Raw genomic sequence first — 16,500 nt, forward strand, 5'->3', positions numbered from 1 at the left:
GACCTTACTGGAATGCTGTTTTGCTTGGTGAATGACAACATCGTCTGCTTTAGTTCATCTTGCACTCAATCCTCTTCTCTCATTTTCAATTGCTTAAATTTAATTTATAAATAACAAAACGTTTCCGGCCATCAAGGCCCTGTATTCTTGATTACATTCTGAATCTCGATGGGCTGGAGAGCATCTTATGGGTGGAAGAGACAGACACGACAACAGATCATCACATCAATCTTCAATTATGGGAGAATACTGGAGCAAACTGACATGAGGTCATGCAATCTCCACAGAGAAAGGTACTGTAGGAAGTGCAATGTGTTGTGAGGCAGAGGTGACAACTGATGGATATTATTTTCTTGAATAATATTCGTTGTGTGCCATTTATCATTTCATGTCATAATGGTCTGTACTCACTAGTACTCAGTCATGTCAGATTGTTATAAGGTTGAAGCTATGTGCACACTAGATAGAGCTGTCTCGTGTTTGTTTGCCTTCAACTCTGCCCCATTTCTCTCTGTGGAGAATATGTTTTGGTTAAATTGCCACCTGGAAGCTGCAGTAGACTGATTGTTGCCTGATATCGGCTTTCGGCAGTGGCATGTGCAGACATTTTGAGGGGCAGGTGCTCAAGTGAAAAAAGGGCACCTTGTGCAGCGTGTGGAACCGCTGACTGCCTTAATAGTGTGTGAAATGTATTGATTTTGGGGCATAAATAATATATTACAAACTTTTAATCCAGAATTGATCGATGCCACCATGGGCCAGTATACTGTACACTGTACAAAACAAAAATAAAATGAACAAACTGTCCATAAAATGAATATTGCTGTCCCGAGTGAAGTACCTCCCGTCCAGTGGGGTCGCTGTTGTTAAATATATATAGAGTAACCGAGTCATGGTACGGTGACCGGGTTATAAGACTGATATAAACTCTCCTCCATCTTTCCTCCGTGGGGAGAACTTTGAATGCTTCTGTAACCTATGCTGTACTTTTGCGGACTTCATCTGATCTCCCCAATATAATACATTATCTAAAATCATACTACTGGCTGTCTGTCTACTTTATTTTAGTCTTCTGATTTATTGGGTTTACTAAATGTTTAAGATGATTTTTAAAGGTGCTTTTCAGTAGCTATTCAATTTAATCTGGTTTATTTAACCGACACATGGATATAAAAACTATAACATCAACAACCATGCTGTTTTGATTGATTGATTGATTGATTGATTGATTGATTGATTGATTGATTGATTGATCGATCGATTGAATATTTATGAACACATTGAAAATGGTATGGCAAGTATAATTGAACAAGCTATGATAAAAGGAAAATATGTGGGGGCTTGTGTCCATTGTACTCAATTCATCATCACTGTTCCATTGCTTAATTGACATCCATCTAAATTGTGCAACAAAAACTAATTATTTTGATTTTTAATTGATCTCCAACAAAAAGATTACTACTTGTAGCCTAATAAATAGGTCTTGATTCATAGTGAAGCAACACTGATACTGTTTCAACCAGAATAAAAAACAACACAAATGCTGAATTTGTTTTTAAATGACATCATTCATTAAATAATTTACAACTTGATGACATCCAAAAATAAATAAGTCCTTTACTAAAACAGATGGTTTACTGTTTTACTCTATACTCAATGACAATTGGCATAAACTGTCCTCATACATCATCACATTCCGGTCAATCACTTTTGGCATCCTCACTTATTCGCTATGGGGCACACACACACACACACACACAAAGCTGGGTATAGGAGGGGCTAGCGCCCCTCAACAATGACTGAAGTGAGTGGTATAGTATTAGACAAAAAGTGCACCAGCTCTGGGGGAGTAATTGGCAGGTACATCCTTGGCTTAAAAGTCAGGCCTGTCCTTCTTCAGCTTGGAGTAGTCCTGGTTGACTGTGAATAGCTGAAGATGCACAAATGCACGCACGCACACACACACACACACACACACACACACACACACACACACACACACACACACACACACACACACACACACACACACAAATAATCAGTCAGTTTGAGAAGATGTGAAGACAATTATAAAGATATGACTAGAATAGACTCCAAGGAAGGATGCATAATCAGTACTGTCACAAGGCTCAACAGGCCACTGTAAAACTGCATGTAATTGTACTTTGCTGCATGCATGACCATTTGCTTGACAAAAATGACAGTATCAACTGATAATACATTTGAATACATAAAATGAATGTTGTTGAGCGACACTTGGTCGAAAGTAAAGCATGATTAAGTCTAAATTAAGCATTAATGTCAGGCCCCATGAAACTAATAATGCTACTCACACTTTCACATTTTAATTCAAGATATCTTAGAATAGACCTATACTTAGTATGTGAATGTACATTTTGCATGAACAAAGTTGGTAGGTTTTCTTAAAAAATCTAAGTAAATTAACATACAGTTGGAGAACTAATTTGTTTGTAAGGTGTATAGACAGTGGCGTGCACAGATAGACACTAGGGGGTGCACCCCCTGTCATTTTCCCTCTGGACAAATGTGCCCTTTTGAAAAATAAAATAAAAAAATATCTTTTTATTTTTTTACATTGTACACTGTACAGTATATGGACCATGGTGACATTGATCAATTCTTGATAAAAAGCTTCTAATATATTATTTAGGCCCCAAAATCTATAAATCTCACACTATAAGGCAACCGGCCGGTTCCACACGCTGCACAAGGTGCCCTTTTTTCACTCGAGCACCTGCCCCTCTAAATGTCTGTGCACGCCACTGTGTATAGAGGTGCATTTACCTTGTACTGTGCAGTGGGTTTCATATTATTCCAGGGCTCGGGGTTGCCAGCACGATCCCATCTGGGGACAAGACAAAGAGATACGTCTATTATAATTTGCCAACAGATAACACTGCAGACATTACCAGGGACCTCCCAGCTATATCAATTTTATTATTTCTTACTGTGAAAAAAATTAGCAGAAGCTGGTTTAATGAACGGGAGTGGCAGTGGCTGGAATATTCAGTGGTTGCTGGTGCTGCTTTTTGCTTTCCATGTCGGAAATTTCACATTGGTATACTTATTTGGTATGGTAGGCTACACAAGTAGGCCGACACAGAGTCGAGGAGGCTGCAACTCTAGCCTACTGACTGGTTAAGTTGGAATTTAGCTGGCATATTTGGTTCTGCTGGTTTTATTTGTCATGTCTGTCTGAAACAGGCTATATGCTATATGCTTAATTATTTTTCTATATTCTATTTTTGTATCATTGTAATTTGTAGCTGTAGCAACAGAATGGTGAACTTGTTACTTGGTGAAGGACGCGCTCTGTTCCCCCATTGACCACCACTTGACCACCAAGTGTCATTGACCACCATGTTACCTGTACTGTACTTGAATGGCTTCTCTCCTTTTTTTTCTTATCCTTTTATCAATTGCACAGATGTGCCCATGCCATGTTGTCCTACGCTATGTTGTCAAATGTTTGTTGTTGTGTTGTACTGTTTTACGTTCAAACCTCTATACTTGCTGTAAACCAAATTGCCCCCCGGAGACACTAATAAAGAACTTGAATTTGAATTTGAGGGGTCAAAGATAGCAAAGCACGTCTCACAGAGGGGTGCTCATTCAGGAGAAAGCAGCACTAGCTGTTCTTTGGCCATGAACTGGGGTCTGGGAGATGAGTGGTTGGATTGGTTGATAACAGTCAAACGTGTCAATGAAAGAAACAGTGATATAGTGACAATATCACAATATCATCCCCTCCCCCTTTATCATACAACAACAGTTGTGGGTCCGGATCACCACCCACCAGGCAAACCAGGCATACTTAATGAACTGGTGGGCGTGTCCACGTAAAAACAACATTTTAACAAATACTGTACACTTTTGAAAAGATTATTCCTCCTTATATGATAATACCTTATAATCATGTTTTAGGGTGGCACTTACGAGCACTCGGGGCTTCTCAGGGCTAGCCGACCCACATATGTGGCACACATACCACCACCGATGGTAATGAAGACGAAGAGAGGTATCAGCTGGAGGAAAAGAAGCAACATACAAGTTCTGCATTTGTAATATGTTGGACCATCAAGCGTATCACATATGCTGTCATCTCCTCTGGCTCTGATACACTGTTGGCTGGTCTTTTGGGGGTTGGGTGGGAGGGTTTGTGTTTGTATTGTGAATTTGTTTTTCAGGAAACTAGAATGGTTTCTTTATATCACTGACCTTTTATTTTCAATAAAAAAAATTGAAATTTTGTAATTTTCGGTCCATGTACAACGAACGACATTTAGGTGACCTGTCATACTCGGAAAGTCTGGTGACGGTGACGCGAGGTTAGTCATACAAAAACAGTAAAGCTATTCTATTGTCTTATTTGTATTACTCATGTAAAACTTTACTTGTGTTCGAATCTAGCCAGGATAGTGAGGCGACCCAATCATTGACAAATGTAACTAAGCCTACAGGGGGTGCCAACAGGTAATGTTTGTTAGGTATAGCCCTATATGATGGCATTACAGCCTAGTAACAGATTGTCTAAATGTAGATTAATATTTATAATAATGGCAATAGGCAAAAGCAGGTGTTTTTTTTAGGTGTGGGGGGGGGGGGGGGGGGGGGGGTGTTATCATGTTCACTTACAAAACTTAAGTAGCCTATAAGTATAGGCTATCAGTACCACAATGTAGCCAAGTAAAAGTCCTGCATTCAAGATTTTACTTGAATAAAAGTAAGTAAAAGTACTCATTGTGTATAATTAGCATACCTGAGATATAGCTATAGAAAGGTAGGCCTAATGTACACTCAAGTAAAAGTATGTACTCGAAATGTAATTAATTGGGTCTACAATACTTAAGTAAATGTACTTGGTTACTTTCCACCACACTAGGCATATCCATAATTTTACCACACTATTGCCTCTAGGCATTTTAGCTAGGCATATAATTTCCATAGAGTATATATATAAGATAATTTCATGTATGGAAGGAAGCTGCCGTAAAGCAAAGTTGTTTCACCAATATGATTTCACCCCGTCGTCCTTGTGTGTGCACACATGTACTGTACATGTTATAGAATGCTTTGCGCATGTACAGTACTGTCATGTAGGCTAGACCGCGACTGCGCGACATACAGTAGGCTACGTGCCAAGGTGACTTACATGAATGGTAGGCCTACGTTGGTGAACATGTTCAGAAACATCTCGTTTTTACGTCCATTTCATTAATATTCCAATCAATATTAAACGTCTCAATTATAATTTAACGAGATTATTTTATCATAAAGCCCATGTGAAAAATATAGATTATAAACGTATAGGTCATTTCCTGCATTTCCTTACATACGCGTGAATCTCGAGTTAGAGATGCGCACATCGTGTACTTAACCGGTGCACGTCCTGTACCCACGGGCGGGTACAAATCAAATAATGGAGTAACCCGTATAGGCTGCAGTGGGCAGTGCATGGCACATCTTCCAATATCTCAGACTCTGGCAGTCTCAGACTATCCGTTATCCGTAACTACAGTATCTGAGTTTTACAGCGGCACATTCAACAATGTAAAACAAATAGTCTATCAGACACTATAGCTATACATTTTTGGAGTCAAATCTATACAGTAGTGGCTAATAGTACAATGACTGCACATCTATGATAGACAAGACATCGACATCCATGTCATTTTTAAGCTGTCAGAGGACTATTATCTTGTTAAAGAAACTGGTTAACAGACCTCATATCCTATGCTAAAATAATACGATTACAAACAGATGGGGAAACAGATTTTAGAGATCATGCTCTCGTCCAGTCACCGGTGGCGCGCACACGGTCGGCTGGAGCGCACGTTTCAACGCACTGTCAGACATCAATTAACACAAACTTACAGCAGGGTGGCTCTTGAGCTGTTTGCCGAGTGTTCTAAAGACGTCCATAGTCAATCCGCTCCCTATATCGTGTTAAAAATAAAAGACGCCCGAACAAGTATAGCGGTTTGTTTGAAAGGACAGTCCGTGCAAGTCTATAGACACCAAAGACTGCTCTCTGTAGTAGTCAACCAATCGCCCAATGCGACGTCACAACAGCTGTACATGCCACTGGTCTGGTAGGCTATAAACATTTCTGCACATGATAGACACGTTAACCACTTCAAGCCCTAGCCTACATATAATTCAAGACATTTTCCAAAAAAAAAGTATAACATAAAATAATACCACCAAAGTAGATTATATTCTAGGCCGACAAGGGGTTCAAATTTCATTTTCAAACAGGCTGATATTATTTGTTATAGGCTACATTAGCTTTGGGCATTTTATCAAATTGTGATGCATGATTTATGTATAATAATCACAGAAACAAAGTTCTCAAATTTCTCATGTTTATCAATGTGGACAGAAAAAGAAAACCTGAGCTAATAACTTTTCCCACAATACCCACAGCTGTGGCATGCTAGGATAAGTCTCATTACTAATACACTAGGGATTAGGCAAAAGATCAGACAAGAGAATCCTATCATGGACACACACACACACACACACAGAAATAATTTTCAGATAACCACCCCAGGACAATAATTCAATAACTATGTATAGGAGAGAAAAACCTCCACCACATACAAATCCTCTTTGTGAAGTGCATAAAAATTCACACTGAATACAATGTTCATGTTACACCCATGTCTACACCCAGTCTGACCAACAAGGGGGCAAAACTAAAGTAACATCAGAACTTTTTTAGCTTATGTTGCAGATAATTGAAACGGGTGAAGAAAATGATACATATTAACACTTGGTTACCAAAAGTACAAAAAAAAAATGAATAGAAAAATAAAATGTGACTCAAAAGTAGCCTTTTAATTTGTGCAAACATTTTCCCACCCTCCCCATTTAACATCTTGTCAGTTTAGTGGAGAAAAGGTAATGGAACACCTTCAGAGAATTTTGCATCTTAAGGATGACAAGTATACACCTCTAAAACTGATTTAGGTAGTCAACTTAGCTGTGAGAGACGGTACAAAACTATTGAGAAAATACACACAAGCACGCAACTAGAAAATCTAAGAATAAACATTTTCTGATTAACATATTTACAAGTTGCCATTTTGCAAGTAAATAGGAAATACATCACAAGATAACAAAATTCTTTACAGGCTTAAGGAATGCATTAGCTTCATCCTTACACTTGCACGTCCAACAATAGGAACATTTCCTTGAAAAAAGAAAAAAGAAAAAGGCTTTTCAATGAAATCAAAATGTCATTTCACAGAGCAACATGTTCCATTCATTAAAAGTACCAAACTGATTTGTCATGCTTTGTTCTTCAATGCCACCAAGGATGCAAGCATAAAAATAAACGATAAACCTCATGCATTTGTGCGTTTCAAATGTGTTTTCTGCATATTTAAAGTGGTTAAAAACAAAATTCTCTTTCAGTTGAAATGTAGATAAATATCTTTAAATATTAAAAGCCATTATATTCGACCATATTCTTCCTCCATTTTGGATAGCATCAAACCCAAAACCTTTCGTATTGAAATGACGGGTTCAGCCAGTCTTCTCCGGAATGACCAAATCAAAGTTGTGAGTCATACATGACATTTCTTTCCAGAAAAATCCAAACTTCACTGTGCAAGTGAAAGATTATCCACAAACATGCGTCCAAACAATTGTGTAACTTCATTACACCTATAGAATAAGACTGGAGAGTTCTATTGGCCATACTCACACAGGCGCCATTTTTCTCACACCCCAACCCACTATGACCGTGGTTCAAATTATGTATTGTAAATTATAAAATACTCTCAGGTGCAGCACACTCTTAACCATGTGTGACCAACAATACTTATTTGGTGTAATCATTTATATAAACACCAAGTCTTTGCTAGTCAGAGTCAAGTCAAGTTGCCCAAAAAGATTTTCATATCATAAAAATGATAAATATTTCACATCGCTGATGACAAGATTCCTTCCCCTTACACTGCTACATTTTTTAAACCATATTTCTATTATAAAAAAACAAAATGGAATAGTCACTTTCCTAAAATACTAAAGTATCTTAACATCTGACTAGTTAAAGCTTTCTAACATAGAGCCATCAGTGATGTCATCGGTCTGCAAACTGTTGCCGTTTTATCAAATATAGTAATCTGTGGAGTGTAGACCATTTTGAGGTGACAATATTCCACCTCTTGCAAAACAGTCAACTGGAATAAAGTTTTTTTTTTAAATGTAAAACTTTGATTTGCTGCGTAAGTGCCACTGGAATGAAAAGCCTCATAACTACCAGTGCATGTTATTCAAAACAGTGCATGTTATTCAAAAATTTAACAAAAGGGCAGTGATAGATAGTTTAGCTAATGTTTGAGCATGGCTCACTCACCATCATTCCAAGTCAGGTTAGCCTGGCTAAATTAACAGGCACACTGCTATATTATTGTGGTTCGGCAATTATTCCACATAGCTCTGAATTTTGATTTCAGGCTTCAGATGAAGTCGGGTGTGGAGAAACGGTAAGATGGATATATGATGAATGCTTTTTTCAAAGCAAAACAGTCTACCACCTGCTTTTGGAATAATCAGACGCTCCAATGCCTTCGGCCTCGTCACACAGCAGTGGTGATGGGGGAATCTGGGTGAGGATCCAGGTTACCAGTGGAGGGTGTTGACTCGTAGGAGACCGTAACCAGGCCAGAGCTGCTACTTGCGGGAGAGACAACCAAGCTGCGGAACAGCAGGTCCATGGAGGGCAAAAGAGGCTTGAGGAGACTGACGGGGCAGAAGGCAGAGCCACCGTGGGGGGTAAAGTTCACCTTGTTGGGGTCTGGGCACGAGGAGATGAGGGTGGCCTTGGGTTGATGTGGAACACTGAAGAGAGATTAAGTGATGTTGCAGGTGGACAGATTAGTAAAAAAAAATAGAACAACAAAAACTGCACAATGTTTGCAGACAACATTTGTGATGATCAGATGATCATAAAAAGCAGTCAACCTTTTCCAAAAAAAAATGAAGAAAAGCTGACCAGCACCTTTTTGATGACCTAGTGTGTATTGGATGCATTCAAAGGTTCATTTTACTTTGAGTTTAGAAAGATTACTGGCTCAAACAGGTCTAAAAATTGGTATTTGATTATTTTGTAAGTATATAAAATAGGGCTCAATTTTTTTTGAGAATATCCACCACTAGAGGGCACCCATGCACCACTAGATGGCACCCATGCATCACTAGAGGGCACCCATGCACCACTAGAGGGCACCCATGCACCAAATTAATTTGAGTTAAAAGTCTTTAGTAAAGACATTTTCATTTGGCCCCGTTTTGTTATTCCATTATGCAAAACGCTGTATTTTGCGTTTGCAGACTGAATCAATCAGTAGGACTTTCAACTTGCTTGTTTTAATGCATTCAGTAGTACGTAAGCAGCATACATACACAAGTAAAGCCTTCAATCTTGGTTTGGTTCATCTGTCTGTGCTTCATTCATATGGGGGTGTGTGACTGACTGAATCTAAACACCTACCTGGTCTCCTCAAACACGCGGACTCTCTCACAGCCTTCTGGGGGCTCTCTCTGGAAGCAGTAACTCTTGTTGGGGCGTGGAGAAGAGGACAGCAGCATGGGGAAGGAGGTGTCATCATTATGGGAGGTCAACGGAGACAGGAGGTACATCTCGGCACCCTCCATCAGCTCTGAGAATTAAACATTGAGGGGAAATATTAAGTCACTGTTGTCATATGAAAATTTGATGAAAGATTTATTAGCGTCACATTCTAGATTAAATGGCATTGTACACTGACCGTGGTCCAGGTCCACAGGTACCTCTTCGACAGCAGAGGGATTTGTGGAGGGGAAGGAGGGAGAGAAGCAGGGTGAAGAGGAGGCAGATGATGAAGAAGAGCACACAATAGAGGGTGGTGTAGTGCAGGGGTCACTCTGGGATCCACTGCTGCAGCTCTGGGGAGGCACTGGAGCCCGATGGCCATCTGGAACATCTAGGAGCTGAAATCACAAAACACACTTTACTACATATAGCGTGTATGTAGTCATTTTTATTATTGCATTTCATCAACTTTCACATGCCCGAAATCAACCTTGCACTCAATCCCCCAGCATTAGGACAGGAGGCAGCCACTGTCCGGCACACAAGGTGAGGAACAGCTTCAGCTGTAAGGCTAGGGCCACATGAACATGGGAGAATATGCAAAAAGTTGGCTGTGAAACTGACTTTCTTGCTGCGAGGGAACAACGCTAACCACTGAGCTACCCAGAGGTTTGGCTTATCTGTTTTTCAAGGGGAGGGGGTGTCAAATGATACAAGACACAAGAAAGCAGCAATAAAACAGGCTGTTTTGCTGTACCAATCACCCATAAGCTTGCCCACACAGGGGTTAACCATAGGTTATCTCCCTTTCCACATATTCACTGCCTACGCCATTGCAGAGGCTTGACTTTCAGGCCATTATGCAAGCAATGAAATGACTATCACTTTCAGAAGGCTGTAGTGAGGTGTCAAAGTTACCCCACGCTGATGGTGTGGTGGCTGAGAGATGAACATGCCCTCTAGCTCCTGGTTGAGACCCTCCACACTACGGCGCAGACGAGGAGCCAGACCGTACAGTGGAGTGAGGGTGGTAACCGGCTGAGTCTGAGAAAAAACACACAGACAGCAATGTTGAACTAAGCTGCCAATATACAAAATTCTGTCAATTTCATCTACTGGTGCTGGTGCTGGAATTTCATCTTCACTTTCCCTAAATGATGTAGCAGGAGGAATAAAATACAATGTATATTGGAAGATTCTGTTTATGTGATGTAAGATTTTGAGACACTGTTTCACCGTGCAATGGGTAACTGAAATTACTATAGAAAGAACAGATAAATTAATTATCGTATGTAATAGCCAGGTAGCTACACAATCCAAGGTTCTACTCAAGTTCACTTTAAATTATGTCTGACCTAATTCAAAGTTCAGACTTATTATCCAAAGAAAAACTGAAGCAAATTTATGCATTACAAAAAATAATAAGTTCAAGACACATTCTGAACTAAAATCCAACAGGAACTGGTTAACGTGCACCCATTTTCAGCATCAGCACATATTTCACAAGCGAGTCATCACGTTGACTTGGCACTGATACTCGGGTAGCACCCACCCTGGGCAAGACCTACGCTGTAAAGACTATCATTTGTTTGGGCGGCAGTTGCGGGATTTTAGCGGAAGTATCGCCCAAGGAAATTACGTTGATGCTTTACAAATCAGCTTACATTCTCCGCGAATGAAGTGTTGTGATTGGTCAGGAAAATATCGTATCCGGGGGAAATACATCTGACGGATGTTCCGGAGGATACATCCGCCGATAGCTTCTCTGCCTTACGTTGTGACCAGGCTTTTCTTTTCGCAGATAAGTAAGCCTGGGACCGAGGCTAGGTAGCACCAAACTATTACCAAAGATTAGGTATGGCAAGTCTGTATAGTAAAACAGTGTGTGCAATATTGGTAATTATCCAAGTACGAGTTGGGCTTATTAACTCTTCTTGTTTGTCAAGTTATTGCACTTTGATCTAGAAAGGGAACTAAAATCAGTGAAGGGTGACACAATACATTAAGTAACCAGCTGGGCCCAGAAGCAGAAGTGTGTGCCTGTGCTGTAAAGCAGAAGCAACATGAGATTTGGTCATTTTCTTGTTCTCCCAGTGGCATAGAGTAAAAGGAGGCCGAACCGGAGCAACAGCCAGACACTGGGCTCACTGCTAAAATCTAAAGCCACATATTACACACATAAGACCCCCAGGAAAGTGGTCTAGATATTCTAAATGTCATTAACATATTTGTTTGCAAAAAGGGTGAAGTGTCCCTTTAAGTGAATGCAGTGGGATCATCATGTCAGTGTCCAACTGTTGAGGGATTGTGGGCCCAACACTAGTGAGTGGTAATTCAGAATGTGTGTGTTGAACGTGTTACATTCACAATACATAGTCGTACTAATACATACAAGTACATACAAGTTATATAGCTTTCATAGCCTAGCTCTAGCTTTCATGAAGTTTTATAGAATCTCTTAAGGAAATGGATCTTTTACAATACGGACAATGCTGTCAGAAGTTGATAATTTGTCCATGTGTGGTCAAGCAATAAACAATTGTACCAATTACATGCCATCACCATTGACCGCGCTCTTGAGCCAGTGCCAACAGAATGCACGAAAAAGGCCGAAGAGGACCCTGTGATTTGCCCCTGTGAACCCGAAGTAGTAATCTGCAATTTTTTTCGTCACCATGCGTCCCCTTCTCTAGCGTTAGTAACGCCAATATGCTAGCCGGGATGTCGCGATAATGTTTTATTGAGTTTTTGGATTTCAATGTCACACCATGGAAGCAAGCATTGACTAGTGACAGGAAGCTAAACATACGGTAAATATAATGGTATATTTCAGGATTAATAACAAAATATGAGAATTCTCGTCATCTGGCACAGCCGAGTTTAAGCACTTTATACGAGAATTCTCTAATCTGGCATAGATTGTGTTAAGAGATGTTGTAGAGGAAATATACCTGTGTAGTCCCTGGACTGTAGCCCCCTGGAGGAGAGCCATGCTGGCAGTCTTTGTCATGGCCCCCTGAGACGACAGATTTGGTACGCTGTTGCAGCTGCTGTTTCAGCTTGGCAATCTGATGAGCAGGGGTTATTGTCAGTCAATCAGCACATGCACACATTCACAGAGAGGAAGTGCCGGGCTAAAACTGCAGCATGCCACACAACTTTGCAACCATGCTTGCTGTCAATGGGTCCGTGGTCGATTTGTTTGTGGGGGTGGCTGGCAATACAATGTGGTTTGGATAACAGACATGAAATGAGACTGTAGCTTTAGTTAAAACCGGTAAAAAAAAAAAGGATTCTTCTGAGGTAAGATTACTTACGTAAGGTGAGGTAAGATTAGGTCCGGTGTTACTCAACTCAGTGCTTTCAAAATACTTCACACATTTTGCCTTTATCAAGTTTATCATCCCCCCCCCCCATACAAATACAGCCAAAGTCCCAACTCAAGTTCAGCTCAACCCAGGTCCTGGCCAACCTGCCAATTACAAGATTTTTTTGTTTGTTTAACAAATTAAATGTTTGGACGGAAAGTCGGCAACTTACCTCCCGTAGCTGCTCTGCGTTTCCCCATGATGCGGAGCGCTTGTGCCCGTTCCCATTTTTCCTGCTCCGAGTTTTGTCCGACCAAGAGTCTGGGGTCTGGAGAGTTGAACAGAGAACACAACAGTCACCCAAGCACCCGCCACCACAGGGATGACTGACATTTTACTTTTAACAAATGAAGGAAAGAGCCTGCACACTTACTATTGCGCCAATAGGTACCACAAATGTACCTTCTAGAACGCATCAAGGTCTATAAAAGAAACCCAATTCATGTTTTGAAAGGGTTCCATAGCGTGCCTTCTCTTTTCCTACAGATACGAAACAGGCAATGGATGTCTTACAGTAACATTGCGGCGCTTTTTTTGGACATGGCAACATCAACTTGCTAAAATTAAAACATGGATGTAAGGAAGGAAGAGAAAAAGGGGGAGGATGTAGAGCAAGTCACATTATTACATCACATGTCAGACATACAAAATGAAGGGGCGCTCACTGGCCAAGTGGTCCAGACGCATGCCACATATACAGTAGGCTCTGGCCTGACAGCGCGTCGCGTGTTGTCGTAGTATGAGCTATATACAGATATCTTTAGTATCAGGCTATTAGCCAATAAGCAAGTTTGACACATATTGGGAAGGGAAAAAAAGTGTATAATGAAATGGCAACATCTAAAGTAAACCATTGCACTGTTGAGCCTGATGTACAACCAACTTCACATGTCCACGCCTACAAACCACTTATTTTGTGAACTACACCAGCGGAAATGAAAAAATTGGTGTTGCACTTTTAGATCATATCTGTGGTCATAATGGAGCTATAATAAATGCCAAAGTATATATATATTTTTGGCATTAAAAGGCTAAAAGTCTGATCTTAATTACTTCCTGTCAAACAAAAACATCTGATCAGCAAGCCCCTATGAATAATCATTAACCATTATTATATTCACCTGGAGGGCCAGACGGTACTTTACAAACGTTCCTGTTTTAAACATTACACCAAAATACTAAAACACTTGGTGAGAAATAGGCAGTGCAGTTAACATAAAGCATTCTTTGGCACTGCCTCCCTCTTCCTCCCCTCCTGGTTTGCAAAAGGCTGTGTAATCCCATAGCCCAAGGCGACGGGATGGTTGGCTGAGACACAACCAGCCTCTGTTTTACCACAAACTTCTCAATTAAGGCAAAAAGCCTGCTGCTACATTTAGCCTCATGGCGGTATATTTATGTACACATCTCTGTAAAATACATATAGATAAAATATGTAAATAGATCTTGATTATTTGACCCATTTCTATCCTGCGTTTCTTTTCTCTCCTGCTCTTCAGTTATCTAGTCTTTTCCATTCTCATGAAAAGCTTTAAAATGGAGCACACAAAGAATGTCACCGCTTCTTTAGACCTGTGATGTGACAATAAAGTCAATTCTGATGTTGTCTTACAAAATGAACAAAAGAGAATGAAAAACACAGAATGGGAGGATGTGAACTTGCAGCATGCAATGGCCTGCCCTGCACAGAGCATGGGTGCAGCCGAAATGGCCCCATCAGCTGACTCAAGGCCTGTTCACATGGCTGTGGTTCTCACTCTGTAAGAGCAACCCAAACACCAGATACTCCCTCCCTCCATCTTCCCCTCAGGTTTTTTTCTCTCCTCTTTCTGCAGGCTTCTCTATGACTGGAACCTAATATTCTGCCACAAGGCCCTGAAACAGGCCCTGAAACAGACCCCCCCCCCCCCCCCCCCCCCAAAAAAAGTGTTATGGGAATACTAGTAGTGTGCATTTCCTTTAAATTGGACCTAATGCCTATGTTCAAGTACGATCCCCCTCATTTAGAGCTGACCTGGGTGGACTTGTCCTTCCGAGGCAGGCTGCATTGACCCTCTGGTTCTTTAGGCCAGTGGCCCTGCAGGTAGGGCCCAAGGATGGCATCCAGAGATACTGTCCGCCTTATGCCAGGGCTCAGCTGGTGCGATTTGGTCTTCCCTGCTGTCAACAGGAAACAGACCATTTAAACATGCAACGACAACGTGGGGTCTTCTTCTAAATAGCGACGGCGTCCAACAATAATGAAACATGACAGCAATTTTAAGCTCTGAATGCTCATTTATTTAACTACATCAAATCTGTAGCTGTAACTATTCTGTTCAATGCAAAACATGTTAATCAAGGTGGGCTAATGACTCACTTTGATGACTTTGTTAGGTGGACCGAGTTGTGTGTCGTGATTTAATATTATCAAACAAGATTCCATTCATTCCAGGCAGACACCCCAAACAGCATTATAATAAATGTAATACACTGACTGCAGCTGCAGTACCTGACTTGCCATCTCTTGGATTTTGTCGTGTTTGTTTGTTGTGCAGCTGATACGGAACTGTTGCTCTGACCGGCTGTGGACCCAAAGTTGCTCGATCCCGGGTCTGTCCAAGTCCACTTCGGCCAGTCATCGTCCCAGATTATCAGACTTGGGCCAGCCCAGACTGAACGGTGGATGCGCTGAAAACAACCAGTCTTCTATAGGGGTGCTCTTTATAGACTAGTGTGGTGGTGGACTGGTGGCTATACCAGCTGCAACTCTTCTTTCACCCAGGATGACGGTTCGAAATAGAAGAGTATCGGTCTTTTTGTCCAACAAAGCCCGGTTCCGAGTAGATACACACTACCACAAACGAGTATGTCAATAGTGATAAGTCTGGATGTTAATATAGCAGCCCGGTGACCATTCTTTGCTTTGCTTTGCTTCCCCCCCCCCCCTGGCTCGTGCGAGTTAGCAGCCTAGCAGGCAAACTTTCTTTGTGACGATACTGAGATATTTCACCTCTTTGGACGAACAAGGAAGCAGCTCCAGAACCCCCAGAAAGTGTGTGAACTCACGCCATACGTCCTCGGACCAACAATGAATTCACATTTCATTCTAGTTATTCGGAGCGAAGCATATTTTTGGTCACCCACAAGGTTGAGAGGTGGTGGTCTGTCACTGTGCACTGCTGGAGTAGTATGCTGAGCTTTTCTTCATTTACTACTAAACTCCAAACACTTCCACCACCACCACGCTCGTGTGGATTTAATTATGTGGGGTGGGTCTAGCTCTGAATCTCGGTTTTGGTTGGCTGGTGAAATCTGTTGCCCTCAGTCCATTGGGCAGTTCACCATCAATCCATCAAAACGTGAACAATGAAAGCAGCTGCACTCTGCAGTCTCCGCCCCTAACACATACGTCATATTGATTGATTTTATTTGGGTCAGAGCCTGATTTGGGTTCTTTGAGAAAAAAGTAAGTAGTCTCAATACAAGCAACAAGCACCACTATATAAAGCTAACCTTTCAGATTTTGGTATTATGAATGACTCTTGC

General features: G+C 41.0%; 2 protein-coding genes across 5 annotated transcripts; both read right to left on the reverse strand.

Annotated features, from left to right (window-relative positions):
- Window positions 1-1,554: 1,554 nt before the first annotated feature.
- Window positions 1,555-6,053, reverse strand: LOC306915230 (cytochrome c oxidase subunit NDUFA4-like). Its single transcript, XM_079492513.1, has 4 exons — window positions 5,896-6,053; window positions 3,958-4,046; window positions 2,806-2,866; window positions 1,555-1,930 (listed from the first exon to the last, which is right to left on the reverse strand). The coding sequence occupies exons 1-4, from the start codon at window positions 5,941-5,943 to the stop codon at window positions 1,874-1,876; spliced, it is 255 nt and encodes an 84-aa protein (XP_079348639.1). The 5' UTR covers window positions 5,944-6,053; the 3' UTR covers window positions 1,555-1,873.
- Window positions 6,054-6,842: 789 nt separating this feature from the next.
- On the reverse strand, window positions 6,843-16,209 carry LOC306915645 (protein FAM117A-like). Of its 4 annotated transcripts, none has more exons than XM_079493120.1 (8): window positions 15,473-16,209; window positions 14,987-15,129; window positions 13,145-13,240; window positions 12,556-12,672; window positions 10,523-10,648; window positions 9,801-10,002; window positions 9,524-9,692; window positions 6,843-8,871 (listed from the first exon to the last, which is right to left on the reverse strand). In XM_079493120.1, exons 1-8 carry the CDS (start codon window positions 15,591-15,593, stop codon window positions 8,610-8,612), a joined length of 1,236 nt encoding a protein of 411 aa, XP_079349246.1. In that variant the 5' UTR covers window positions 15,594-16,209; the 3' UTR covers window positions 6,843-8,609. The 4 variants fall into 4 exon arrangements, with proteins under 4 accessions (XP_079349246.1, XP_079349245.1, XP_079349244.1 ...); XM_079493119.1 differs by having other exon boundaries at window positions 14,987-15,132; XM_079493118.1 differs by having other exon boundaries at window positions 15,464-16,209.
- Between the last annotated feature and the right edge of the window lie 291 nt (window positions 16,210-16,500).

The sequence above is a fragment of the Electrona antarctica genome (assembly GCF_951216825.1).
Source record: "Electrona antarctica genome assembly, chromosome: 22".
Taxonomy (NCBI): Eukaryota; Metazoa; Chordata; class Actinopteri; order Myctophiformes; family Myctophidae; genus Electrona; species Electrona antarctica.

What these genes read in the sequence shown, in the direction of transcription:
- LOC306915230 (XM_079492513.1), bottom strand. Translation starts at nt 5,943, where the DNA reads ATGGACGTCTTTAGAACACTCGGCAAACAGCTCAAGAGCCACCCTGCT. An exon ending in AGCTCAAGAGCCACCCTGCT is followed by an intron (nt 4,047 to 5,895) that starts GTAAGTTTGTGT and finishes CTTTTCCTCCAG; the next exon opens with CTGATACCTCTCTTCGTCTT. An exon ending in CTGAGAAGCCCCGAGTGCTC is followed by an intron (nt 2,867 to 3,957) that starts GTAAGTGCCACC and finishes TCTTGTCCCCAG; the next exon opens with ATGGGATCGTGCTGGCAACC.
- LOC306915645 (XM_079493117.1), bottom strand. Translation starts at nt 15,593, where the DNA reads ATGACTGGCCGAAGTGGACTTGGACAGACCCGGGATCGAGCAACTTTG. An exon ending in TCCAAGAGATGGCAAGTCAG is followed by an intron (nt 15,133 to 15,463) that starts GTACTGCAGCTG and finishes TCCTGTTGACAG; the next exon opens with CAGGGAAGACCAAATCGCAC. An exon ending in ACGCAGAGCAGCTACGGGAG is followed by an intron (nt 12,673 to 13,144) that starts GTAAGTTGCCGA and finishes CCTGCTCATCAG; the next exon opens with ATTGCCAAGCTGAAACAGCA.